This window comes from Ambystoma mexicanum, chromosome 11 (assembly GCF_040938575.1).
Source record: "Ambystoma mexicanum isolate Mex_15411 chromosome 11, UKY_AmexF1_1, whole genome shotgun sequence".
NCBI classification, from domain to species: domain Eukaryota; kingdom Metazoa; phylum Chordata; class Amphibia; order Caudata; family Ambystomatidae; genus Ambystoma; species Ambystoma mexicanum.
In genome coordinates, this window is record NC_090934.1 from 991,002,715 (window position 1) to 991,029,131 (window position 26,417).

The 26,417-nt window shown below is 45.1% G+C and overlaps 2 protein-coding genes across 3 annotated transcripts in view; both read right to left on the bottom strand.

Annotated features, from left to right (window-relative positions):
- CEMIP (cell migration inducing hyaluronidase 1) overlaps positions 1 to 26,417 on the bottom strand; it is an 867,705-nt gene that overhangs the window by 800,133 nt on the left and 41,155 nt on the right. The window lies entirely within an intron of this gene.
- LOC138504001 (inactive cell surface hyaluronidase CEMIP2-like) overlaps positions 1 to 26,417 on the bottom strand; it is a 721,493-nt gene that overhangs the window by 335,949 nt on the left and 359,127 nt on the right. For both annotated transcript variants that reach the window (XM_069624166.1, XM_069624167.1), the window contains exons 6-8: positions 16,172 to 16,341; positions 9,763 to 9,951; positions 6,054 to 6,223 (exon numbers count right to left, since the gene is read on the bottom strand). In XM_069624166.1, the coding sequence (XP_069480267.1) occupies positions 6,054 to 6,223; positions 9,763 to 9,951; positions 16,172 to 16,341 (529 nt within the window). The remainder of the gene's footprint in view (positions 1 to 6,053; positions 6,224 to 9,762; positions 9,952 to 16,171; positions 16,342 to 26,417) is intronic.

Genomic DNA, 26,417 nt, shown 5'->3' on the forward strand with positions numbered 1-26,417 from the left:
TTAAAGTAGAAAAGATAATCAATCCAGTGTCAGTACGGTTAAAACTACCTACTTCCTTGAAAATACATCCAACTTTTCACATTAGTCTATTAAAACCTGTGATTCCGGGGACTAGAGTTGTACATCCACCTTCACCAGTTCAGTTAGAGAATTCATCCGAAGAGTTTGTGGTGAAAAGAATTGTAGATTCCAGGAGGTTAAGAGGGAAACTACAATATTTAATAGACTGGGAAGGTTTCGGACCTGAGGAACGTACATGGGAAGATGAGGTGAATGTGCATGCACCACAATTAGTCTCAAAATTTCATAGAAAGTATCCTTCTAAAGTTGGCCCTGGGACAGGGCATTAAGGGGGGGTACTGTCAGGTTTCGTGGGATTTGGTTGAATGTGGTAGAATGAGGATATGATTAACAAAGTATGGTTTGGGCCTTAACTTTCTGTGCAGAGTGTGGAGAGCTTCCCAAGTCAAAATGGAGACTTCCAAAAGGATCAGTGATTGGTCAGAAGTAACAGAAAGGCATTGTTGGAACATTCTAAACCGCCTTTCATTGTCAGAAGCCCAGCTGGAAGGTCCTATGTTTGAAGCTCTTAAGATTTAGAAAACTTTAGTTAGGCCCTTGTGCCTAAAATTAGTTATTTTGGTTCTGGAAAGTGTTGGAGATTTAAGAAGAAACTTAGAAAACGTTCCGGTGAAAGAAAGAAGCAAGCTAAGTGAATTCATTATCTTTTATGGATCTTTGTGATTTTCAAGCAGGAGTTAAATATTAATACCATTAATTAACTTGTTCCTGTTTTTATTAGTTTTTGTTAAAATAGTAGTTCATTTCGTTCTTTCATGAATCTATTTTTGAACTTCTAGAACTGTATTTAAATTTACTGAACTGCATCACATTTTTTGCAACTGGCTAGTTGGAGTGTGGAGGTCTGTTTATCATTTTAGCGTCGTGTGTTTTTTCGGCCGTATAAAATATTGAGTATTGTACCCTTTTTCGGTAACAGTGCTTTTATTAGCGTCGGACTAGCGTTAGAAATCTTACACTATCTGCGCAAGTGACAGTGTGGTAGCCACGCGACTCTGAAGCGTTATGTTTAATTTACTAACATTCTAACCTGGCGCGTGATCATCACTGGGCTGCCTCTTCAAGGATTAGTGTCCGGAACTGAGGACTTTCTCCTTCCTGTTTGAACACTTCATATTAAGAAGAGTGGAATACTATTCATTTACGCATGCGCCCATGCCAGTTTCATTTTTGAACTCATTTCCTTGTTTTTGTGCGCTTCCATTTTAGAAGGAGTAAACAATATCTTCACGCATGCGCATATTCTGGTTAAAAGAACGCTTCTTTTATGAGCGATCATCTTTGCCAGCAAAAGATCCAATTAATGAACACTTTTATATATTCAGGAAACAAACAAGTTTAACTTAAATAGCCAGAGTGTCATTTTTGGAATTGGTATTGAAGCAGCTAGAAATCATCAATACAAACTACATGTATAATATTTCCAGCGGGTTGTTTGGGTAAATGACATTGGAACTGCTTGAAGATTAACTCATTAAACTGAGAGAGATTAGCAGCTTTTTCACAACCGAATTGAAGAAATTAGTAAGAGCATCTGAGACTCTATTTTTCTGTTTTCTTCATTTGAATTCACACACACGTCCTCTAAGTTATTCACAGAGGATAATCAGGTATGGTGGCGTGTTTATTTACTTAATATTATAACGAGAAGTCAGAGCCAAGGAATTCAAAGGTTAGTGACTAAAGTGAGTTTGTTGTTATTTTCACCAACAGGTTGACAGATAAAGTAGCTGAGCAAAACCTGAAGTTTATTATTTTGTCCCATTTTCCCCCTTTCCCTTGGGGGTGCTCTCAACTGAACTGTTTGATACCAGTTAAGAGGTTAGCATCCAAAGGGGACTGCGGGGGTTCAGCAGCTTCCGGGGACAACATCAGATTTGAGAAAGCCTGACAATTTTTACTTGAGTGTTGGGAATAACTAAATGTTTACTTACTACAGGAGGTTGCTTGTACATTTGCATTAGGTTAATTCCAATGTTGTTTTTTTTTATTTTGAGTGTGGCTATTTTACTATCTGTGCCATCTGGTCATTACACTGCTATTTAATGCACTGTGCATTTATTTCCAGTAAGGCATCTATATAAATATTCCTATATGTATAAGATTTTGACTGCATATTAGGACTATTATGTTCCACATAATGTTTTACATTTTGGTCAGTGCCACCTTCTACCTATTGATCACTGACAGAGCTTTGGCAATGCACTGTGCTTTCATTTCTCTGTTCTTGCCAGTATACACACTCCCTTCTAACATGGCCGCGCTTATTTCCTAAAGTGTTATAAGCAGCTGCTGCCATAGACATGGTCAAGGGACTGCTTGCTCGTAGTGTATTTACCACTGCCTAATCCACTCCCCCTTACGTGATCAAGCGCTCAGTATAGCGCAAAACGCGTTGTTTGCAGGCTGCTACGCCTAGGCGTCCTGCTGTTGTTTTGTCTTTTATGTGCTGCACTGTTTTGTGCATTTGTTCTTTGCACGATGCATTTTTCTTTCAAAATGTTATAAAAACATTAAAGAGACCAGTAACTCTTCTACTGTGTCTGTTGTGTTTTTTCCGACCCCATATTGAACCTGGCATTTGTTTTCGTGCCTGCGGGAGTGTGATTCGCCGTTTCCTCCTTTTCTGCAATATATATATATACATATATATATTCTTGTTGATTCATTTTTTATTCTTTTGTTTCCCCCTTTGTTGGGCTTTATCTGGGCCATTCTGTTAGCCTTTATGATGCCTCACTGGACTTCATAGTTTCCACCAATGCAATGTAAGAGTGACCATTATAGTCCTCTTTCTATGGTCTTGAAATCTAGCTACAAGCCACGCCCCCGGAAGAGCAAACATTGCATTTGCCTCGGAGGCTTCAGCCGAGACGTGTATTCAGGACGCTGGGATTTCTTCACCCGGAGGTGCCCTGTAGGTAAGTACTGCCCAGTCTATTGTTTACTCACGGTTTTCCTTGCCGTGCACCGTCTTTACGGGTATCTCCATTTGTGTCCATAGTTACTACACGGCCCATGCTTTTGGATGGCTTTACCGCCCTTGGAAACAGTCCTGTCTCCTGCCTAAATCATGCCGGATTCTTACGGCGTTCTGCCGCATACGATCGCATTGCCGATCATAGGTTTGTTCATGTTCATGTATCATGAGTCCTATGCTGTAATAACTGCTTGTGAGCACTTGTTTCTGAATCCTTCACATTATGTGTTTCACTATAGATATGCCCATGAACCTTGGGGGCGGCGACATTTATTTCTGCCATCCAGTCGCAGTATACTGAGCGCGACATGCCCGTCTAGGAGGCACCTTTAACACTATTTTAGGTATGAATTTGTTTCACCTGTACAGGGTCACTGGGGTTCACTCTCCACCTATTACTAAATATGGGTGTTGGCAGTCACACTCAGTACTCTCCCTATGCCCCCTTACTCTCTTTTTTCCTTTTTTTGGCCGTAAAACACATTTTGTTATTTGCTACTTCAATCCTTTCTTTGTGGCATTTATTATCACTTCCTCACTGTGCCTTTGGGCTTTGAATATTACTCTATGGTATATAGGAATGAGCTGCTGGGGGACCCGCCTGCCAGCTTAAAGGGGTGGTTGCCTGGTGTTGTCTACCATTTGTTGGTACTTTTCTTCCACCTTTCATGCTAATACCTCACTCTGCATCTCAAAATGCTCTTACTATTACCCCATATGATGGCATTACATTTGATTGCTTTTGTAGGGGCTGAATTATAAGATCGAATTACCTGAGGAAGGTGGTCTTCATCTGTCTACATACCACCGAAACGCCAACTTTTGCCACGCCCTGGCTGTAGGTGCACATGCACCTGCGACTAGTGGACGCGGCTACCCACGCTCACCAGCGGAAGGCGTAGCACATCATTTCAGCCTGTGACATAACCTTCTAGGTTTTTGTCGAACTAAAAGCAATTGTGTGCATCATTTTTAGTCAGCTGCACAAATTGATTTGTGTTTTGTTGCTTATGTTTTTTGTTTCTCTGCCTGAATAAGGCTCAATGCACAGTATTTATGCCTGTTGCATAACTTTTCATTTAACTTTTTTGTCAAAAAAGACTACTTTTGATTTATTGTCCTGGTTACAATTAAGTTTACAAATTATACCCCCGAGCTAGTAAGGGCTAGTCAGTTATAGTCTACCTTTATGGCTAACCGCCTTTTTGCTTTTTGACAAACTACTACATGGATTGACTAATACTATTGTTTCCTGTGCAACTTGAATGGATAAAGACCTTTAACAGAACAAATGTTTTTTGCTTAACTGATTACTTTTTGTTGCAATCTTCTTCTCCTTTTCTCCTCTCCCCTTTTTATGAGTTTGTCCCCCTCTTCTACATAATAGAAAGAATTTTGTTTATATTTGCAGATTGGTCTATATATGCTTACTTATTTGTGTAACTATTTTTCATGTTTGTAGCCAACAAGTGGCTATATCTGTTGTCTCACTTCAAATAATAAAAATTCTTTGATTTTTTTCCATACCTTCTGAATGGTTATTGAGGTTTATCTGATTGGTGAGGTAAATATCTATATATGAGTAACTGAATGATCTGTTCTGTTTTAGCCATTAGTTGAATATGCATGGATAGCTGCCTAAATCACATTACACCTTTTGTTCTAGGCTAGTTTTTGTGCTCCATTGAGTTCCCGAGGTGTTGGAGTTCCTCTTTGTTTATGTGACATCCCGCCAAGCCACTAACCAATCTCATGGAGCCAGCCCCTATAGCACCATACTCGAAACCATTCCCTCACCAATCAAAATGTGACTTGTAGACTGTATAGAAAACATCACTGATGATGCTGTAATCCTTTAAAATGTATTGTTTTGTATTGTTTGCCAGCGCGCTCTCAAAGCAGCAGAGTTCTCTGGATGCTGAATCTTATATAAAGACTTTGTTGCCTCTCACAACCAATCTCCTGGTCTCATTCCCTACTGAGATGTGTCCATTATTCTGAGTCTTATTTGTGATGTGGGAAGTGAGTGCCTTCAAAACATAACCAAACATCATCACAGATCGTAGAACCAAACCTGTAACTGCAAACATAATCAGCTCCCTTAGGGCTTGAACAATCCTGGTGAGATGTTGGCTGCAAAGCATCAACTGGCGGACATGGCATGCGGAACGCACAATTAGGGCTCCCTCAGCGAGTGATATGGCAGCTCTTCTGAGCTAAGGCCAAGCATACCAGGCTCCTCAGTAAAACACCTTGCAGTGACTCTTCTACGGAAATCCTGACGCATGGGAGAATTTTTTTTTTCAAATATGATGCGCCAAATACATTGTTTTAGGGTTTGACTTCAGTTAAAACACAGTGCCTGCATGATTGTACACATCTTAGCATTACTTACATTGATGTGAAAAAAGCTGAACTTAATGTCAAACCTTTATGAAAAAATAAAAATGATAGCATGCAAGAGCAGTGGGTGGTGCAGGCGAGTGTTGTGCGTGATGTGCAAGTGTTTGTGTATGTGGAATCTGGTTCTTGTATGGTGTGTTTAGCTGTCCACGCACGTCTTTGTGTGTGTATGGTCAATCTCGTGTGTTCTGCAGGTGGTGCATAATGTAAATATTTGTGTGATATATGTATGTTGTGTAACTGAATATATTGTGTTTGTAGTTTATTAATGTGGTATGTGTTGTGGATAGTGTGTGTGTGTGTGTAGTGAGTGTGTGCGTAGGTGTGTGTGTAGGTGTGTGTGTAAGTGTGTGTGTGAGTGTGTGTGAGTTGTGAGTGTGTGTAGTTGTGAGTGTGTGAATGTGTGAGTGTGTGTAGGTGTGTGAGAGTGTGAGTGTGAGTGTGTGTGTGTGTGTGTGTGTGTGTGTGTGTGTTCCTCCACTCCAAATGTTATTTTGACCCCTTGAACTGACTTTTTATCCTGTTGAATTTGCCCCGGTTGGGTTCTCCAGGCACAGATTAAATAGGCAACTATTGGGAGAATGCATACCTTAATATGACCCCCAAAGGTGTCAAAAGGAAAGAACTGACACTGGTTTGGTCCATAGCACGAATCTTCCATTTCACCCTGAATACGTATATTTCTGGTGAGGAGTCCAACCTCCGCTCGCATGTCCACTCCGTCCACAACTTCCCCCATGTGCACATACAGTGGGCTACCTGCAAAAATAAGAGAATCGAAAGGCTGGGTATCTATGCATGGGCAGCCATTTAATCAGAAAACTATGGGGTGGATAGTGGTGTGTCACGGCAAGACCTCTTCAGAAACCTTCAAGGGCAATCAGTGTTAGGACAGACGAGGCGTAAGGGTGGAAAGAAAGGAGATACAGAGACAAAGCGACGGATCACATATGAAGACCCGCAGAGAAAGGCAGACAACGGAACATAAAAAAGGAGACACAGACATGTTCACAGAGGTCTGGAATGACTTTGGTTTCAGAACCATTGGTCCTGGATAAAGTGGGTGGATGATGCATCAGAGCGTTCAACCCACTGCATCCAGAATTACAGGTATTTGGTGATCCAGGAACTTGGCAAAGAGGTAGGTTCTTCAGAATAATAGTCAAGACTTGCTCAGAAATGACACCATCAAACATGGTTTCATGGAAACCCAAAGGGGACATTTCTCAATAGTGTTACTTGTCAGGTAATAATCAGCGAAATAGTGGTAGCCCCAGACGTGAGAAGGTTGACTGGTCCCCATTAGGGATCTCCCATGGCATTGGGATATTGCAACCCCATTTGGATGATTAGTCGATTCACACACACTATTCACCCACCACAGGCCTCCAACAACAACAAAATGATCAGTGGCCTCGTTCAATACCAGAGGCCCTCTTCATGGTTATCTTCACCTTACGCAATCGCTGAATTTGGAACATATAGGAGCTTTACTCCAGGAAGTTACCGTTCTTCCTACCCTCAGAATTGGCAAATAGCTCAGGTGCATGCATGTCTCTCCTTCTGGTGGAATAAAATCAAACTCACAGGTAATACCCAACAGTAAATAAGAATATGGCATCCGCTGTTTCTGGGCATCCCTGAAAGCGTGCACCTGTGCCCCATGGTTCATCACCTACTTCGCTCTAAGGCACCAAGGATTTCAATGGCAACTTGGCTCATGAGGGCCTATATGTGCGGTTGTTTCTAGGAAACGTGGAGATGGATTTCTGCTCTCTCTTCGTGCCTCGATGGTCATCACTGCGTTTGCCAGCACAATAGGTTGAGCGGCCTCCACAGCTCGGAACAGGACTCCCCCCCCCCCCTCCCCATCCCCCGGAAAATGCTTCACTCCCCAAATGGAGGACGTAAGTGGCGATTCCCAGAGCCCTTAAGACTTCCCTCAGCTAAATACTTACTGCATGTGCATACATATGTACACACACGGACACAGGGGTGTTGCTAGGTCTGGAATAGGTCTGGGGCTATGCTAATGTTGAGACTGTCGGGACTCGGGGCTAGCTAGCCTTCTGGTTGTAGCTCCTGGGCTTCCATCTGGGGCTACAACCAAAAGACACGGGACTATAGCCCCCTCAGGCCCCCCCCTCAACCTCCTAGCAAAGCCTCTGCCAGACAGTACTACAGTTTTGGTCTCAGTAATAATAAAACAGGGAGGGTTAATGAGGTCCTGTGGTGAATTGGACTTCAGCCGAAGCAACTCCTCTCCCCATCAGCAGTGCACCTCCCTTGGGTAGTGAAGGTGGAGGCAGATCGGCTGCTTGGATTTTCCCTTCTTTCAGATCCGATTCCCTTCTTTCAGAGACTTTTCAGGAGCATTTTGTCTGGCCACAACTTGCCTCAACATGTTTGCATTACTCATGTCGTTTCGTTCTAGAGCCAGGAATCCTCCAGCTTGTCTAACAGACCACCCCTAACTATGTCCTCTGTTTTTACTGGGCATCTTATGGCACTGTTATTCATGATGAAACATGTACATAGCTACAAACACTGTGTAGTTTACTATGATTCTTGATTCAATGATGCACCGTGTGCATGCGTTTGAATAAATGTACACTTGCAATTGTTATGCACACTATTGAGAAGCCATCTTTGTGGTTTGCTTTACAAACCTCTGCTGAATGGTTCAGATGTTTACATGTAATTGACTACACGTCTGTTACGGTGGGGGCAGATCCAGCAGCTCAATTTCCTCCAGGAAGGCTACAGAGGAGTCTTGCTCTTGCTACTTTCTGACTGCAATGGACCACTCAAACTTTTAGGAGGCCATGGTGGGGAGGGCCAGGGAAAATTTCTTGCTGGTCATCTGCCACACCCCTTTTCTCTGCACCCTCCTCTTTCTATGCGAATCTTTCCAGATCAGCTCCTGGTATTACTTTCTTTAAAATTGCTGTCAGCAAAGATACCTTTCCAGGTGGTTACATCAGCTGCTGGAAAACTGGATGAGGTTGGTGCTTTGTGCTGTTCAAACCCATAGGTGTTGTTTCGTCCCTAGACTTAAAGTCACGTGAAGGCTGGATGTACCTGATTTCACATGGAAATCCGAACTGCTCACGCTATCTCATGCTTAAATCGCGTAAAGACTAACCCTGCCAATGATCCCACGTAAAATCTATGAGGAATTGCCCATCTACTTGTGTGTCTGAGTGTGCGCGCACACACGCACACTCTTGCCTCCGCCTGCCTTGATCCCTCCAAATTGGGGCACTAGTGGCTTGTCATGGGCACACAGACAGTTTTCGGAGCAGTAGGCCAAAAGTCACGGAGAAGAACACAGGTTGGAGTCATGAGAAGAAACCACTTTGCCTGATGGAATGGAAAGACAACATGGAGGGGCAGGAGGAACGCTCCGGAAAAACGCATTTCTCTTGGAAGCAAGACAATGCAGAGCAACACAGATTCGAATCCTGATCCTGCGCTTAGAGACTGGTCTCCGTGTGTCAAGCGCCTAATATAAGATGCAGTCATTCATGGGGGCGCTACAGGGGTATACAGGAAGAGAGATGAAGTGAAAGAGAGAAGGACAGGACGACAGATGCACGGGGTCTACAGGGCCAGGCTCAGAGAGGCGGGGCTATTGGGAACAATGAAGCAAGATGGACATTGTTATAGTGACTTGCCAATGGAGAAAAAGGCCAGCCTGCGAGCAGAAGTGGGGGGAGGAAGGGGAGAGAGAGAGGGAAAGAGAGAGGGAGAAAGGGAGAGAGAGGGCGAGGGAGAAGAAGAGAGAAAGAGGGAGAGAGAGAGAGAGGATGAACAACAGGAGGAGGACAATGAAGAGAGAACGAGAAAGAAAGACGGCACTAAAGAGACTGATGGGTAGATCGCAAGAGAGCTCAAAGGGCACAAGTACTGCGAGAGAGAGACCGGCAGCACTAAAGAGACCGAGGGATAGATCTCAGGAGAGTTAAAAGGGCAGAGAGAGTGGGAGAGAGAAAGAGTGAGAGAGAAGTGAGAGAGAGGCAGACAGCACTAAATAGAGAGAGGGGGAGAGAGACAGATATGCGCTGAGAAATAGAGCAAAGTATTCTTCATATATATATACTTCAAAGAGACAAAGAAAGGGGGAGAAAACAGGGCACAAACAAGTCCAGACAAAAGAGAGATTCCCAGAGGAAGATAGAGAGGGGCGGGGGGGGGGGTGATGAGGTGGGTAGAATGGGATGTTGGTGGGGTGGACAGTAGTAAGGGGGTGAGAGTGGGCGTTGGCGATGGTCTCACTCATAGTCCACAGTCCATACCCTGTATTTTGACCTGGTGGCTGCCGCACTCCGGGCAGGGCAGTAAGGTGAACTCTTCCGCCTGGTGCATGGAGTAGTCCGTACTCGCAATCACTATTCTGTTGCTGGGTAACCAACTGGTGACATCATCCATTAAATTCAGGACGATGCCCTCGGCGACTTCCACTTTGAATCCACTCTGAGGGACACCTGGAAAGAAACAGAGTCATCATTGTAGGTACTGCGAGTGTGATGGACACCTACTAATCCTGGGCGTGGGGGCTTGTCAAGGGAGCCGTCCCCTGCAGCTGTGCATGCAAACTGCGATGGGACCGTGTGCATGGGGGTTATTATTGAGGCCACGTGTGTGAGTGGCTGTAAACTCTGATCCTGTACATCATGGGACGTGTGTTTGAGAGGCAACGGGTTATAACATAAATACATGTATTGCACCTGTGTAAAGTGCCCCTTATGAAAAGTGTGTGGAGTGTTACCAAATACAGTATAACAGAGTTTAGCAAAGTAAGAGCAGAGAAGGAAGGACTCTTTAATCACACAACACAATGAATGCACAGTAAAATGTAATACCTGGAAAGACATCAAAAAGCCTTGAGCACTAACCATTCTAGAAATCTAACTCGAAACAGGGTCTCCAAGAAAGGCAGGGTTGTAGTAGCCGTAGGAAAGAAAATAGCACATTTCATTCAAAGCTGTAATCAATGCTTATAGCATTTCAGCACCATGGACAGGGCACTCGCTGCAATTAGATATGAAGTCCTCTTTCAATTTCTAAATAGAGAGTGGACTTGGCAGTGTGGGTTTTCGGACTGCTCTGATCTTTTGGAGGAAGTTCTGGGCTGGAGAAAGAAACTTCTTTCTTTATTTATTTATTAGCATTTATAAAGCGCACATCAGCCCTTGGGCATCGTGGCGCTGTTACAGAGATACTTGCTGGTTACATAGAAAGAACACATGGAACTTAAAGTTCACAGAGTATGCGTAAAAAACAGGACTTTGTTACATGATCCGGGTTCCGGATTCTTGGCTATTCCTGGATGTCCTGGCAGGATCTAGGTATTCAGAATCGCTCACTGGTACCTCAGGGCGTAAGACTCGCGATTGGGGAAACCGCCCACGTAGAGGCAGACCAATTCGCCCACATGCATGAAACTCCCTCAGTCCAGCAGGGGGGATTTTAATGGAGCATCGGTGCCAGGATGCAGCACCAGGAAGGTGGCAGTACTCAACCAGGGTAGGGCTCCCCTCTTTACACACGCAAGAAGACGGTCCTCTTGAAGGTCATGCCGGTAGCGCTGGCACTGGGCATTTATGGTGGGTTTGAGAGCCGTTTCAGTGGTTGCACAGTTGGGTATGAGAGCACAGCAAGGTGTGTTGGGGCCCACAATCCACATTTTGAACATCTGTAACAGGAAACGTTTGAGGGTTCAATTTGCAGTGTCCGCTAAATGCTACATTGATGTGAAGCACTCACGTCCAAGAGCATGCTGGGTGTTTCTTGGATGCCAGCTCATCCAGCCAGCAGTGTGAGCCTTGAGACAGTGAGAATGTCTTGATCATCCCACATGCATGGAACTTTGATTACTCTGTGGTTACTCTGTGGGCTCAAGGCCGGAGCCCCAGAGGCAGCATCCCTGCCACCACCTTTACCAGGCTGAAGCACAAATTACTGCCACCCCGAAAAGGAATACTAGCTACTTAAAAGGGTGCCCTACTTATGAGAAGACCTACACACTTTAATAGACTTTTATTCCAGGTCAGACAGTAATGATCAGAGTGGGATAACTACAGTCTATCCCCAGCTTCCCTTTTCCTATATTTTGTTTGCGTTTTGTCTGATCGTGGATGTCCTTTGAGATTTTAGGAACTAGACTATGATTACAGTATTGCAATGTAGTATATATCTAGAGTGTCACATTGTACATCCCCACACTCCACACTGCTCTCTGCCTGACTGTTAGGTGTTGCTACCCATTGCTCCAGATTGGGGCTGCAAAGGCAGTTCCTGCTCCCTATAGCCCCCTGCAAATGATACAGCCTGAAATAGCCCTTCTTGGGTCCATCGGCAGCACCACGGGAATGACTTGGATTACAAGGGGTGCATCTCGATAGCCACAGGAGCAACAACGTGTTCCGCAGAGTGAAGTCACAGTATTATGAAAGAGTCTACGAGTTGGCAGAGGGTCGTGCTGCATATCACTGGAACATAACATGAGGCTTGATAGCTCTGGAGGTCAGACGATGACCAGCTCTGGAAGTGACACCGCTCAGCACCTAATTGATGCTTTTGTCCATCAGGCCTATGGAAGCTGGAAGGGTGGCCGAGGAATTCATTGGGAGCCCCATAAGCTAGAGGCAGGCCCACATAAAGACGCAGCTAGAGAGGGGTGCACAGAAAAAGCACACCAAATCCAGAGAAGGATCCACAACCAGCATGAGGTCCACAGAAAGGGAGATACAAGCAGAGAGAGGTCCGCAACCACAGCAAGGCCTGCAGAAATAGAGGACCTCAGCCAGTGACAGGTCCACAGAAATAGAGAACCTCAGCCAGTGACAGGTCCACAGAAATAGAGAACATCAGCCAGTGACAGGTCCAGAAAAATAGAGAACCTCAGCCTGTGACAGGTCCACAGAAATAGAAAGCACAGTCAGAGAGAGGTCCATAAAAAGAGATCCACATCCATAGGGATGTCTAGAAAGAGAAAGAGCCAAAGAGCTTCACAGAAAAAGAGCAACATCCAGAGAGAGGTCAACAGAAAAGCAAAGCCACAGAGCGGACTGCAACCCTAGGGAGCTCCATGGCCAGAGAGAGATCCACAGAGCCATGCAGAGAAAGAGAGCACGGCCAGAGGGAGATCTAGAGGTGCACAGAAAGACAGCCACAGACAGAGAGAAGGGCAAAGACAAAGACCGGTACACCACCAGAGCAATGGGCAGCGACGGGTCCAGGAATGGAGAGCAGAGGCAGAGAGACGGCCACACAAGGATAGCCACATTATAGAGAGGTTGACAGCCAGATGGATGTCTGGAGAAAGAGAGAGTGACAGCCAAAGAGTGCCAGCCACATCCAGAGAGAGGTACACAGAAAGAGCCACAGTAAGGTCCAGAGAAAGAGTGACACATCCATAGAGAAGACCGTAGCCATCCAGAGGTCCACCACCAGAGCTGGACCTACATAGAGAGAGATAAACAGCCACCGAGAAGTCCACAGAAATAGAGCACACTGCCAGAGAGAGGGAACACAGAAAGAGAGCCACATTCATAGAGAAGTCCACATTTCGATCTATATCTAAAAAAAGAGAGAGCCACAGCCAAAAAGGTCCAGAGCAAGGGAGCCACATCCAGAGAGGTACACAGAGCGAGCCCGAGCAAGGTCCAGAGAAAGAGAGTTACAGGTAGAGAGAGGTCCACAACGAGAAATCCACAGAAAGAGAGCATAGCTAAAGAGAGAGACATCCAGAGACATAAAGCCACATTCAGAGGGTGTTCTACAGCCAGAGGGAGGTCCACAGAAATACGGACTCAACCAGAGACAAGTAAACAGCTATAGAGAGGTACGTAGCCAGAGGCTGGCCCACAGAAAGAGATAGCCACAGCCAGAGCGGTCAACAAGGACAGACATTCAGAGAAGGTCACAGAAAAATACCCAGAGAGAGAAATGATGAAATAGAGATCACAGCCAGGGGGAGGTCGAGAGAAAGAGCCACACCCAGTGAAGGAACCACATGTAGAGCCACAGGCAAAGGGGTCGACAAAAGGGGGGATGCACACCAAGGCACATGGGAAGCGCCTCAGCCAGAGGGAGGCACAGTAAAGAGAGCCAGAGAAGAATATATAGAAAGAGACAGCCAAGGGGAGTCCATAGCAAGACAACCACTTCCAGAGAAATACCCACAGAAAGAGAGAACCAAAGAAGTCCACAGAAGGGGGGCCACATCAAAGTACACAGGAGGCACCTCAGCCAGAAGGAGGTCCACAGCCACAGAAAGGTTCGCGGCATGAAAGGGCCACAGCCATAGGGAGGTCCGCAGCCACAGAAAAGTATGCGGCATGAAAGGGCCACAGCCATAGGGAGGTCCACAGCCACAGAAAGGTACGCGGCATGAAAGGGCCACAGCCATAGGGAGGTCCACAGCCACAGAAAGGTACGCGGCATGAAAGGGCCACAGCCATAGGGAGGTCCACAGCCACAGAAAGGTACGCGGCATGAAAGGGCCACAGCCATAGGGAGGTCCACAGCCACAGAAAGGTACGCGGCATGAAAGGGCCACAGCCATAGGGAGGTCCACAGCCACAGAAAGGTACGCGGCATGAAAGGGCCACAGCCAGAGGGAGGTCCACAGCCACAGAAAGGTACGCGGCATGAAAGGGCCACAGCCAGAGGGAGGTCCACAGCTACAGAAAGGTACGCGGCATGAAAGGGCCACAGCCATAGGGAGGTCCACAGCCACAGAAAGGTACGCGGCATGAAAGGGCCACAGCCATAGGGAGGCCCACAGCCACAGAAAGGTACGCGGCATGAAAGGGCCACAGCCATAGGGAGGTTGACAGCCACAGAAAGGTACGCGGCATGAAAATGCCACAGCCAGAGGGAGGTCCACAGCCACAGAAAGGTACATGGCATGAAAGGGCCACAGCCATAGGGAGGTCCACAGCCACAGAAAGGTACGCGGCATGAAAGGGCCACAGCCATAGGGAGGTCCACAGCCACAGAAAGGTACGCGGCATGAAAGGGCCACAGCCATAGGGAGGTCCACAGCCACAGAAAGGTACGCGGCATGAAAGGGTCACAGCCATAGGGAGGTCCACAGCCACAGAAAGGTACGCGGCATGAAAGGGCCACAGCCAGAGGGAGGTCCACAGCCACAGAAAGGTACGCGGCATGAAAGGGCCACAGCCAGAGGGAGGTCCACAGCCACAGAAAGGTACGCGGCATGAAAGGGCCACAGCCATAGGGAGGTCCACAGCAACAGAAAGGTACGCGGCATGAAAGGGCCACAGCAATATGGAGGTCCACAGCCACAGAAGGGTACACGGCATGAACGGGCCACAGCCATAGGGAGGTCCACAGCCACAGAAAGGTACACGGCATGAAAGGGCCACAGCCATAGGGAGGTCCACAGCCACAGAAAGGTACACGGCATGAAAGGGCCACAGCCATAGGGAGGTCCACAGCCACAGAAAGGTACACGGCATGGAAGGGCCACAGCCAGAGGGAGGTCCACAGCCACAGAAAGGTACACGGCATGAAAGGGCCACAGCCATAGGGAGGTCCATATGAAGAGTCACATTCTTCTACAGACAGAGGGCGGTCCACAGAAAGAGAAGGCCGCTGCCAGAGAGGGGCACAGCCATAGAGGCCCATGGTGCAAAAATAGACTTGTTTTAAAAAAAATTGCGAAATTCGCCAACCCAAACAAAGCCAATGGCTGAATTTTCACCTGGGCTTGCAGGCATTGCATGGTTAAACACCGCAGTCCTGGCGAGGCGCAACTTGGAAGTCACTTTGGGGAACTCGCCATTAAATGTAGAACGCCAGGCAGTTCTCCTTCAGCCCAGAATGGCCATATCTTGAGACCTCCTTGAAACCGAGCACATGGCTCGGCATAGACCAAGGGGAAACAGAAATAGTGCAGTTGTGCGCCCGCTTCATGCAGCAACAAACCATCTAAGCCTTCGATGCTGGTGCAAGTATTGCTTGTTAAATCTTTAGCACGACTCCCATCAGGTCAAACCTTAATTATTGAGAAGTTTAAAGACCAAGACGCCATTTTACTTGTACACATAAGGAGAGGTAGCGTGTATGTCTGATTCTGCCCAGTCTGCTCATTTACCTCGGGGGGGAGGGGTCGGGGGGAGCAGCCCTAGCGACATGCCGCAGATGTACAGCCTTCACCTTTAAGACAGCTGGTAGCCACACGTAGAACATTCCAGTAGCTCAGAACACTAACATTTCAGTATGCACAGCTGAGGACTAGGCATAGACAAGGTCCCATCCTACTCACATAGGGAATGAGGCCTGCAATGCCCATGAGGTGACCCTTGAGGTGAAGGCCCATCCTAACTCCTTAGAGGATGATATGTCCGGGACAGGGCCCTCCCCACTCACAAGTGTGAACTTGGCATTGCTCTTGTGGTATCAAATAAGTGAAGGTGTGGTGTTCCTACACACACCAGTTGCGAAACGGCCTCTGCCCCGGAGGTCACCCCTAATGGGAAGGCTTCAGTCCATCATCACAAGGAGTTCAGCAGTCACTGCGCTATGGGTCACGTGTTCCCACCTTACCCTCACTATAGCTCAAGATGGCCTGTAGCTTGAGATGACCCCCGGAGTAAAGGTCCCATTCCCCCACATGAAGGGGGTGTTGGATGCGAGAGTTCCAGAGTAAAGGCCCCAAACCCCGTCACTCACCTTTGCTCCAGCCACTGTAGGCAGTGACAGTGAAGCGAAGCCCCCCACAGCTTTCGAATTCCCTGGTCGCCATGGCCAGGCCAGTGGTCCCGTGAACTTCATATTGCTTCCGGTCTTCTGTTGTTGAGAAGGCACCTCCGCCAAGCACCGTCACCAGCGCCCAGGGCTGCCTGCAAAGACAAAGGCACGGGTAACTGGAGAAGCAGGGCACAGGTGTAAATAGCGGGGCTGGGTCGACAGCGAGAAGAGGTGTATTCGGGTAACAGAAATGAAGGGCATATGGTGGATGAGGGGCAGGGAAGAGGAGACTAAAGAGCCAGCGCAGAGAGGGAGTCAAGGGGCAATGTAAAGTAGGGCACGAGGAAAGAGAACAGAGGAAGAACAGACAGGGAGCATCAGGGCAGAGTGTGAGTGGATAAGCAACGTGAATGAGGTGCTGGATGGCGGGTCGCGCTCGGTGCTCCAACAATGGGATGGCTGTTGGTGGGTCCGACTGGAGTCCTACCACTTTGTAACTCCCAAACCTAATCTGAGTTACTGGTTTTCAGCCAGCGCAATTTATAGCCAGAAACGCCATGGTGCGCATGCGAACACCCCAACTGTGCACTCATGTAAATGTTCTATTGTTCCTTCCAATAAATTGTCAGAGTGCCCATGAATCAGGTCGCAGTGGGAGGACGAAGATGCACAAGCTCTTTCATTTGCCCCCGTCCACGTAGATGGGTGCAATGCAGCAAAGACACAGATCACCGTCGCAGATAAAAGAAACTGAGGGTAGAACTGGCCTTCCATATTCGAATAATCTAACGCAGGGGTCTGCAACCTTTGGCTCTCCAGATGTTTTGGGTTACAACTACCATCAGCTCTAGCCAGCATAGTCAATGGGGAGGGATGTTGCAGACCCCTGGTTTAGAAGTTATTAATGAATGCCAAAAGTACTTTCTGGGAGACAATGGAGATACGTCTGGAAAAGAGTACCACCCAACCCTGGCCGTTCCACACAAAAGCATTGCTCTAGGCATTTGCTACAGTGTATCCATCACCTGCAGTTTAGTAGGAGCGACTGGAATGCAGACCCCCCAGAGTTACTTTTATGCAATATACAAAACTCCCCCAAGATGGACAAGATCAGGAGAAGATGTTCCCAACAAGCTACATGGAACAAGGACCTCCAAGTTTTAAAGAATTCCTCCTTGAACGCTGCACAAAATGTGTGGCACAGCTGGCAGACAAAAAGGGCGGCCATTTACCAAGGTGGCAAAAACAATTAAAAGGTTCACACAAAACTGCAGACTTCCCGTTGACACAAAACTACAGACTTCCTGTCTCAGTTGTGCCTCTTCGAGGTGCCACTGGCCAGCTGTAGGATGAAAAGCTATTATATGAAGTCTTAGTGCTTCTTTTCGCATTTCGGGAAGGATGTATAGCTTATAGGTGTGAACAACTTGAGGGCATCCTCACATCTACTTCCTTTGAATCCCCTTCTCAGGTAGCCAGGGAAGGACCATCGTTCTTGGACCCCGACCCCGGGGTTTGAGGGGAGAGAGAGGATCACCTGGGTGGAGTGTCCCTGCGGACTGGGGAGAGGACAGCCCTGAGGGAGATGCAGTACTTCACTTCCCCCTTCCATTTCATAATGAATCTATAGTCCCACAAGCTTTTGTAGGGTGTTATCCCGTTTCCCTTGATCAACAGAGATCAGGAAGAATTATAAACCTCAGAGATGCAGAAAGACAGTGAGAAAGAGAAAGGTACCCACGTGCAAGACATGGTACCCCCTTTCCCTAATTGTGATCAACCTGAGCCTTCCCCAATATTTATGGGGTATTGTAGGACCTTGCCCCTCGTTTCCCCACAGTTAACATCTGAAAGCACTGGGACAAGGAAGAGGAGACTAAGAGTGATGAACACTACACCTTTTTACCACTAGGTAATGAGACGAGGAAGATGCCTGTAAGGGATGGGGAGGGTCAAGCATGTCCTCTTAAACAGCGGCAGGTAAGTCTAATTACACGTCCACACCTGTAGCCTGTAAAGGGGCTGCAGGGAAATACAAGGAAACCAGTGAAGAGACAAAGTGAGCAGCAGCAGGGAGGCCTGAGTAGGAGCACCCAGAGGGCCTTGTCTGTGTGGCGGCAGCCATGGTGGGATCTGAAATGTGACCAGCTTGCCGGCAGATATTCCCGAGGTGTGGGAGCCTCCGTGGCGGAGTCGGAGCAGCTGGGAGCTGCTAACAAGCACCAGAGAAAGAGGATGCTGTCTGCGTCTAACTCCAGGCAACAAAGTTGCCGGTGCCCACAATAGTGTGTGCAACATGCAAGCAGGACTCACTGAGCTTCGGGCACCAACCTGGGAAGTCAAGAAGAGCAGCAAGAGCAGACGGAGGAAGACGCTGCAAACTGGTGTGTGCTGGGGAAAAGACACTCGGAAACCGGGACGTTCCGGGCAGGCTGGTTACTATGAATGAAGCTCTGAATGAATTAAAGCTTCAAAGAAAAATGAGAGAAATATTGCATACCAAACTGAATGGAGGTTTTCCAATAGCACCAATCTAAATATATTGAATACCGAACTGTGAAGCGCTGTTTGGCAAGGGCGGTCTACGGCTGTCCACGGGTGTTGAGGGCGTTGAGCGTGCTCCATTTTGTTTGTTGTTGTTTTTTATATATATTATTATTACGGGAGGTTTATCTTGTGGTTCTCAAATCGTCAGCGTCATTTGGGGATAAATAAGCGTGAGGGGCGTGGTCTAGTTTCCTATTAAAACGTTTGCCATAATGCGAGCATTCAGTTTAAAAACTGGAATGCCGCCGTCTATTAGGTTGGCAACGGAAAATCATGGAGATCTGCAGCAAACCTCCTCGAATATGAATTCAACACCTATCAGACCCAAAGGTATTAAAGGGGGGCGGCCCAATATGGACATACGGTCGTTTTGTAGTGGTTCTCTATCAGCGCATAGAATAAAGTCTAAATCGGAGAAAGAACAACTTATAGAGGAAAAGAAGGTTCCTAGTGCTGCCTCTCCCGGTCTTGTGCTTAAAAAAATGGTCATGTTACCAGATGCCTTGGAATGCACACCAAGAGTGCAACTTTTGAAAACTCTGTCGTGTCAATCTATATCAGACACTGCTTTACTCGAGAATATACCTACGACTGTCCAACCTATTGCTCCCATTTATCTGACCCCAAGCGCTAATGATGTAGCGGTAATTGACCTGGATCTTAATGACTCAGTATTTTCAAACAAAATGATGTCTGAAAATCTATCTAAATCCCCTATAATGTTTTCTGAGGTGACTCACACCTCCATAGAAACTGTTTCCTCTATCTCTATATCAGAGGCAAGTGTCGTACAGACCAACTCACAGGGAATGAATACATCATTTTGTTCGGAAAAAAGCGATTCATCTATAAATATCACATTACAGGCTATGAATCTAGCTATCCAGGCACTAGGGAAAACATATCAAACCATAGACAATCGAATGATAATGCAAGAAACACTTATGCAGAAAATGTTAGCACTATATGAATCATCTAATAGTGAATCTCAATTACAGATGGTTTCTTACTATAAGAATTTGTCACTAAAGACAGTCACCAATTCTATAGCATGCCAGACTGATAAGGTCTCTAAGCAAGACAATTTTAATGTGACCGCTGTGGAGCTTGGTGAAAGTGGAAGAACAACCAGTGCGTTACCATACATTGCCTCAATCATATATGACCCATTAGCATGTATTTCGAATTTGTCTAATGACATATACACAGATCCACCGATTAAATCAGCTGTGGTTTCAAAAGATGCACTATACCCGATGTTTATGCCGGGAATCCCAGATGTATACAAACAAACAAATAAGGAAAACTTGAAAGCAATTACTTCCAGTGAGGAGTCAATACCTCAAGTAGTGAATAAGGGAATCAAGAAGGCCAAGAAAGTGGATTTAAAGTTATCAAAAAATGAATGCTCTTTCAAACACACAGGAGTCTCTGCCACCAAACAATTTTTAAACGCTATTACGCTCCCTAAAAAGAATCAAATACTCACCTCCCAGGCCATTAAGAAGAGGTATGCTCAGCAAATGCTCATCAAAAAGAAAATGGAGAAATTACATTTTCAGCCTGTTCAAGCAATGAAATATCCTCCTTTGGATGAGCCCTTACAGGCGTTAGGATCTCAAAACACTGCTAGCCCCCCTCCACCTTGTGAACTAGAAAATTCTAATATTCTTAAACCAAATGTGAGTAAGAACTCTAATAGTAAGATTATGTCAAGTGTTGATCATGACAGATCTGAAATTAGGAAAGCGGTTGATGCTTACATGTCTAGTCATGTTCAACCTCAGATTGAAATACCTAAGAGAGCCTATGAATGCATTGAGAGAATGGATAATCAGAGTCAGAGTGGTTTGAATTCAGTACTAGAACAGGCAGCACAATCAAGGTTAGAAAAAATGAATTTACCCTCAGATCCCAAGAAAACAGTTCTTGAGTCCTCTAAAAAAGGAAATGTCTATTCAGATGAATGTCTCATGGTCGATGCACGAGAGAATGACACACTTCCCTTGAATGATTTGTCGTCTGCTATCATACGACTAATTGAGGGTGCATTAGGGAATTTACAATCTACTCCCATAATAGGCAAGGAAAGAATTGAAACTAAAAAAACCAATAAAAGAACTCTGGCTGATAGAAGCACTCCCCGAAAGGTGAAACCAGCCCCTCATTCACTAATCTTGGCCTGTAAACCACCCCCAATCACTCAATACGATTTAAATCGGAGAGCGGTGATTTAAATCAGAGAGCGGTGATGGCGATATTTTCAGACATCTCGCAGTTGGAAGACATTGTATCTGCCGATTTAGCATTGGTGGAGTTTGTGGAGAATAAGAACTTGAATACAGTGAGGCTCTGGATACAATCCAGGGTAGTGCAAAATCTTATTTGGCAGTCGAAAGATTCCCTGGCTGCACTGGGCTTTGATCTCACTATCGATCATTCTATCTTGCAAGGAGATTTAATGAAAAGCGGCCAATTGTCCCATGTGTCCGTACCCCAGAGACAGCAATCTAATTTAAATCAGACAGAACATCCAATGCCCAAGAAAACAAAAGGTAATGTCACTTTCAATATACCTTGCTCTTGCTCGCACAGTACGGAGCGAAGATAGCTAAACCCAAAAAGTTCGCAAAAGCTTACCCTGGTCAGTTGGAATACTAGGGGCTACAAGCATCTTGCCAATAATGATCAACATCAGTTAAACAGCTATGATTTGGTGCTTTTGCAAGAAACTTGGCTGTCTGCACCTCCAATCTGGGACCGTTATGAGGTGTTTTTAAATCCAGCCATTAGAACGACAATGGGTAGGCCAATGTCTGGACTCCTTACAGCTGTTAGGAAACAAAATGGCCTATCCTCACAACTGTGGGCTATACCCAATGAATTTATGATATTGATCAAAGTCTGCACTCCTGCTGATAACTTTGCCGTGTTAAATTTGTACTGGAACTCGGCGGCAAAAAGTGATGACTGTTTCTTCAGAGACCTGAATGGTCTATTAGACATTGTGACTGGTGATCGGCAAACTAGATTTCTTATTCTCGCTGGCGATCTAAACTTGAGAGGCTTGGAAAGCGTGAACGAGCAAGCTAATCAAAGAAATGTACACTGGAGAGCACTAGTACAATATAGAGGTCTGCATGTTCTGAATGGAGCTTTTACATCTGACATACCAGCTGCTCCGACTTGGCACAGAGGATCTGTGTCGTCAACTATAGATTACATCTATGTAAATGCGACTCTGTGGCCAAATGTTCAAGATTTCACTGTTATAACCTCAGAAGACAGTGACCATAATATGTTGACCACCGAATTGAATGTTGAAATGCATGATGATCATGGTGAAAAGAAAACAACTAAGGGATGTTTAGTTACAAACTCAGGCAAGTGTCGTCTCTGATGGTCGGAGGATGCCTTAATGTACTTCTGCGAGCTCCTTAAAGAGTCAAATATGGGCAAGGGTGATAACTCAGATAACTCTGGTATTGTGTACAGCAATATGCTTCAAATATTTCAGCAGACAAAAAGTCTTACTAATTCGCAACAGAGTCACTTACACACATTTGCCAACTTGGTACGTATGAGAAAAACTGCCTATCGGGCAGAGGTAAGGAAGCTCGCCAGGCATCCCCCCGCCATCAGAACGAAAATGGTAAAGAAGCTGCGTAACAGCTTTAAGAATTGGGTTAAGTGTCATCGAGGATTGCTTTATCAGAAAGACGGAGCTGAAATGTTAAAAACGCTTGCTAGTAAAAACATTTCTAAGATGTGGGCGGCGTTGAATCAATCCCTTGGACAGCATCAGGTCTGTATTCAGTCCTCTGCAGTTGATACTCACACATGGGTTAAGCATTTTAGTGAACTCTATGCAGCACCAATTAATAGTTCCCCCTCGCACACATCTGGCATCTTAGCACCCTTCAACCTTTCGTTCGATGAGTCGAGATACTGCAACTCATAACTACGGCCAGTAAGTCCAAGGCAGTTGGCCCGGATGGTTTGTCCAATTTTGCCATCCAAAGGCACCCTAAATTATGGGCTTCCATTCTCTTCCACATCTTCACAGCTGTCAATTATCATCAAAAATTACCACCTACATGGACTCAAGCAATAACGGTACCGGTTTATAAAAAGGGCAACCGACTGTCTCCGGATAGTTATCGCCCGATCTCATTATTGGACGCCCCAGGAAAAATCTTCTGCAGAATCTTACTGAGAGAACTGAATGAGTGGGTTGAAATGAAATCATTGCGAGATCCGTTCCAGTCAGGTTTTGTGAGAGGTTTGGGGACCATTGCAAATATTTTCGCTCTTACTATGGTGCAAGCCCAACAACTAGTGCAAAGACAACCGTTATATCTGGGATTTATTGATTTTAGAGCCGCTTTTGACTCAATTGATCGTGAGCGACTCTTTCTTAAACTCAGAGAACACGATTGTCCTCACACCCTGTTATCCTTAATTATACTGCTCCACTCAAACACATCCATGCAAGTGCGTATAACCCTTGATGGGATACTATCACCAAGGATAGTTACTCAAAGGGGATTAAAGCAGGGATGTGCCATGGCCTCCTTCCTGTTCAATTTCTATATATTAGAAATCGGTGAATTTTTGACCAATTGTGTGGGAGATCCACCTAAGATAGGTACGCAAAAAGTCCCGTATTTGTTATATGCGGACGACTTAGTTCTACTATCACAGACCCCACGGGGATTGCAAAACATGCTAGAACAACTTGGCAGTTATGCTCAGGCCAACAACCTTAACATCAATACACAAAAAAAGTCAAATAGTTATCTGTAACCCGAAGAGAAATTTTAAGGCAAGCGATCACAAATGGCAATTGCAGCAGTGCAAAATTCATATAGTTGACCAGTATCGATATCTAGGTGTAATTATACAACATAAAAAGACACTATCGCAATACAAGTGCGAAGTAAGAAATAAGCTACAGTCATTGGTATCTCAATCGCGAATACTTCTTCGCAAGTTTGGGAAGTTTTCAATGAAACACATCATTATGTTTTATAAGATGAAGGTAACACCCATTTTATTATATGGTGTTGAAGCTTGCCTCCCTAAAGATCGTATATTCTGGGATGGCATAGAGTCCTCCTATTGGAAGCAAGTAATACAACTCCCGACATGTACACCCATAGCGCTGATTCGCTTTGAGCTGGGTCTCACATCTCTTTATTCACAGGTGTTGTGGAAACAATGCGCTTTCCTTCGAAAAGCGCTTACTGGTCTAGAGATTCCAACTATTCTGAAGGTTGTTGCTCACAATTTACTTACGTCAAACAACCTCTTTCCATGGAAATGGCGTAATCATGTTTTAAATGCTCTTAGTGATGCAGCCATATCCATTGATTTACTCATATCGAAACCCAATCGAGCAAAAGTTAAAATATTTCAGTATGACTGGGCAGAAAACATAACAAAATGTACAACATATAAAGACTTCAATGTTCTCCTGTTTGGAGTGAAGAAGCATGGGATAATGGCAACTTATCTTGGAAAATTTCCGTGCCCTCAACTCAGGAGGAAGTACATGAAATTTAGGTTGAATTTATACATCACTCGTGACATATTATGTAGGAGAAAAATGATTACAAATGAGCAAAACTATTGCCGGTATTGTGAGAACACAAATCAGATGGAAACTGTGCAACATTTGCTGACAGATTGCGAAGCAGTAAGTGAGGCAAGAAGCAGATGCTTAAAGGATAAATTGATGTTTCAGAATCATCTAACCCAATTTCAAAAATGGCAAACACTTTTCTCCAACCCTAGAACTTCAATACAAATAGCAATTGTCCAATTTTTAGACCTGGTATTGCCGGATACCCTCCTAAGTGAGGATGAAAATCCTGTTTTGTAAATCATAAAACAATGACAAATGTAATCCAATTTTATTCCAGGGAAAAGGGAGTAAACTGTAATGCTGGTGATGTAGTATTTCATTCCTTTTGCTTTTTTTTATTCTATGACCTTCTTTTAATTTGGTTGATTTATCAGGAAGTGTCATTATTATCAGTAGCTGTTCTTTTATTGTTCTAATTGGTGATTATGTGATATTTCATGTTATGTTCGTTTTCTATCATAGAGAGTGTTGATAGAAAATGATTTGTATTATGAACTGAAGAGAAATGTTGGTATACATTGTGTAAATAATTTGAAAAGTTGTTATACGACTAAACAAATAAAAAAATAAATAAAAAAAAAGAATGGAAGTTTCCAAATAGCGATAAACTGCACATTTTAAATATCTAACTGAATGAACGTTAAAACTAGCCTTACAACTATACATATTGAATCCCAAACTAAGTGGAAGTTTTAGACAGCGTTACACCATGCATACTGAATGCTGAACTGAATGAAAGTTTACAACAATGATAAATCAAGCAGGTTAAATAGCAAATAGGCTGAAAATACAATTACACTTATAGTGAATATTAATGAACTTTATAAGCAAAACCAAGAATCAATACAGACTAAAAGGAGAATACCCATATGAAAGCAACCTGTGGGGAAAGGAATGTGAAGTCGTGCAACCAAAGGTGGGCATGCACAGAATTACCACCAAATATATAAATAAATGAAGTGTGGCAAGGCCAACGACTGGCAAAAGGTGTGTGACAAAGCCAAGAGGCCAACAAGGAGAATCTAAGGAAGCATGCCTTTCCACATAGGGGCGAACGCAGAGAAGCCTGCGTGGGCTGAAGAACCAAGAGTCGCTGGTTGGTGACCCGTGATGGGTGGACCGAGTACTCTGATAACTGCCCCTAGACCAGTGGGCCCTACATTATTAAAGGCAAAGACACTGGAAAACCAAGAAGGAACATGGGGACACAAACCAGAAGGGCCAGAGTTAAGCTGAGCTTTATAAAGAGTGATTCATCCCTGTGTTGCAACGTTGAAGTCTTGGGGAAGGGAACCCTGAGGCTTAATGAACTACAGCTACCGTCTTGAGGACAGGGCCTCAAGACCCCTTTTTGTTTGAACTGTGCAACAGTGAAGTCTTGGGGAAGGGAATCCTGAGGCCTGAGGAACGAAAGCTACCATCTTCAGGACAGGGCCTCAGGACCTCTTTTGTCTGAACTGTATTACTTTGAACTTGGGGAAGGGAGCCCTAAAGACTTTGTGGAACTTTCCTGAACTTGGGGAAGGGAATTTGAAGATCAGCTTTGAGCAGGAAGAAGCTTATCATTTTGTGTTGATCACAATTTCTTTGATTATTGACATCCCTATACACTGTTTTGCTTTAGTTGTGAGGGCAAGCATAGGTTTTGGACACAGACAGGCTTTTAAGTTGGACTCTTTGACTTAGCTTTGTTCAGGTAGGGAAATCCCACCTTAGTATAGGGTAGATTAGGCCTTCTACCATCCTGACATTTAAGTTAATATGGTTTATTCGAACTTAATTCTGTTGGCTGTGTCTTACTTCATGCTGCCTTCACATATGATATGTGGCTTTGGCAGTGGTCCATTATATGTGTTGTCTAGATCCATGTATTATTAAAGGGATTTAAAACAGACATTTCAGCCTGTAAAACAGCTGCATGAAAGAGAATTGGTCAAATGACATTTTAAGCCACTCCTAGTGTAATCAAAGGATTTGGGTTTGAAGATCGAAGCTGAAATGTTCGAGGGAGAAGACTGAAAGATTTTTTTTTCC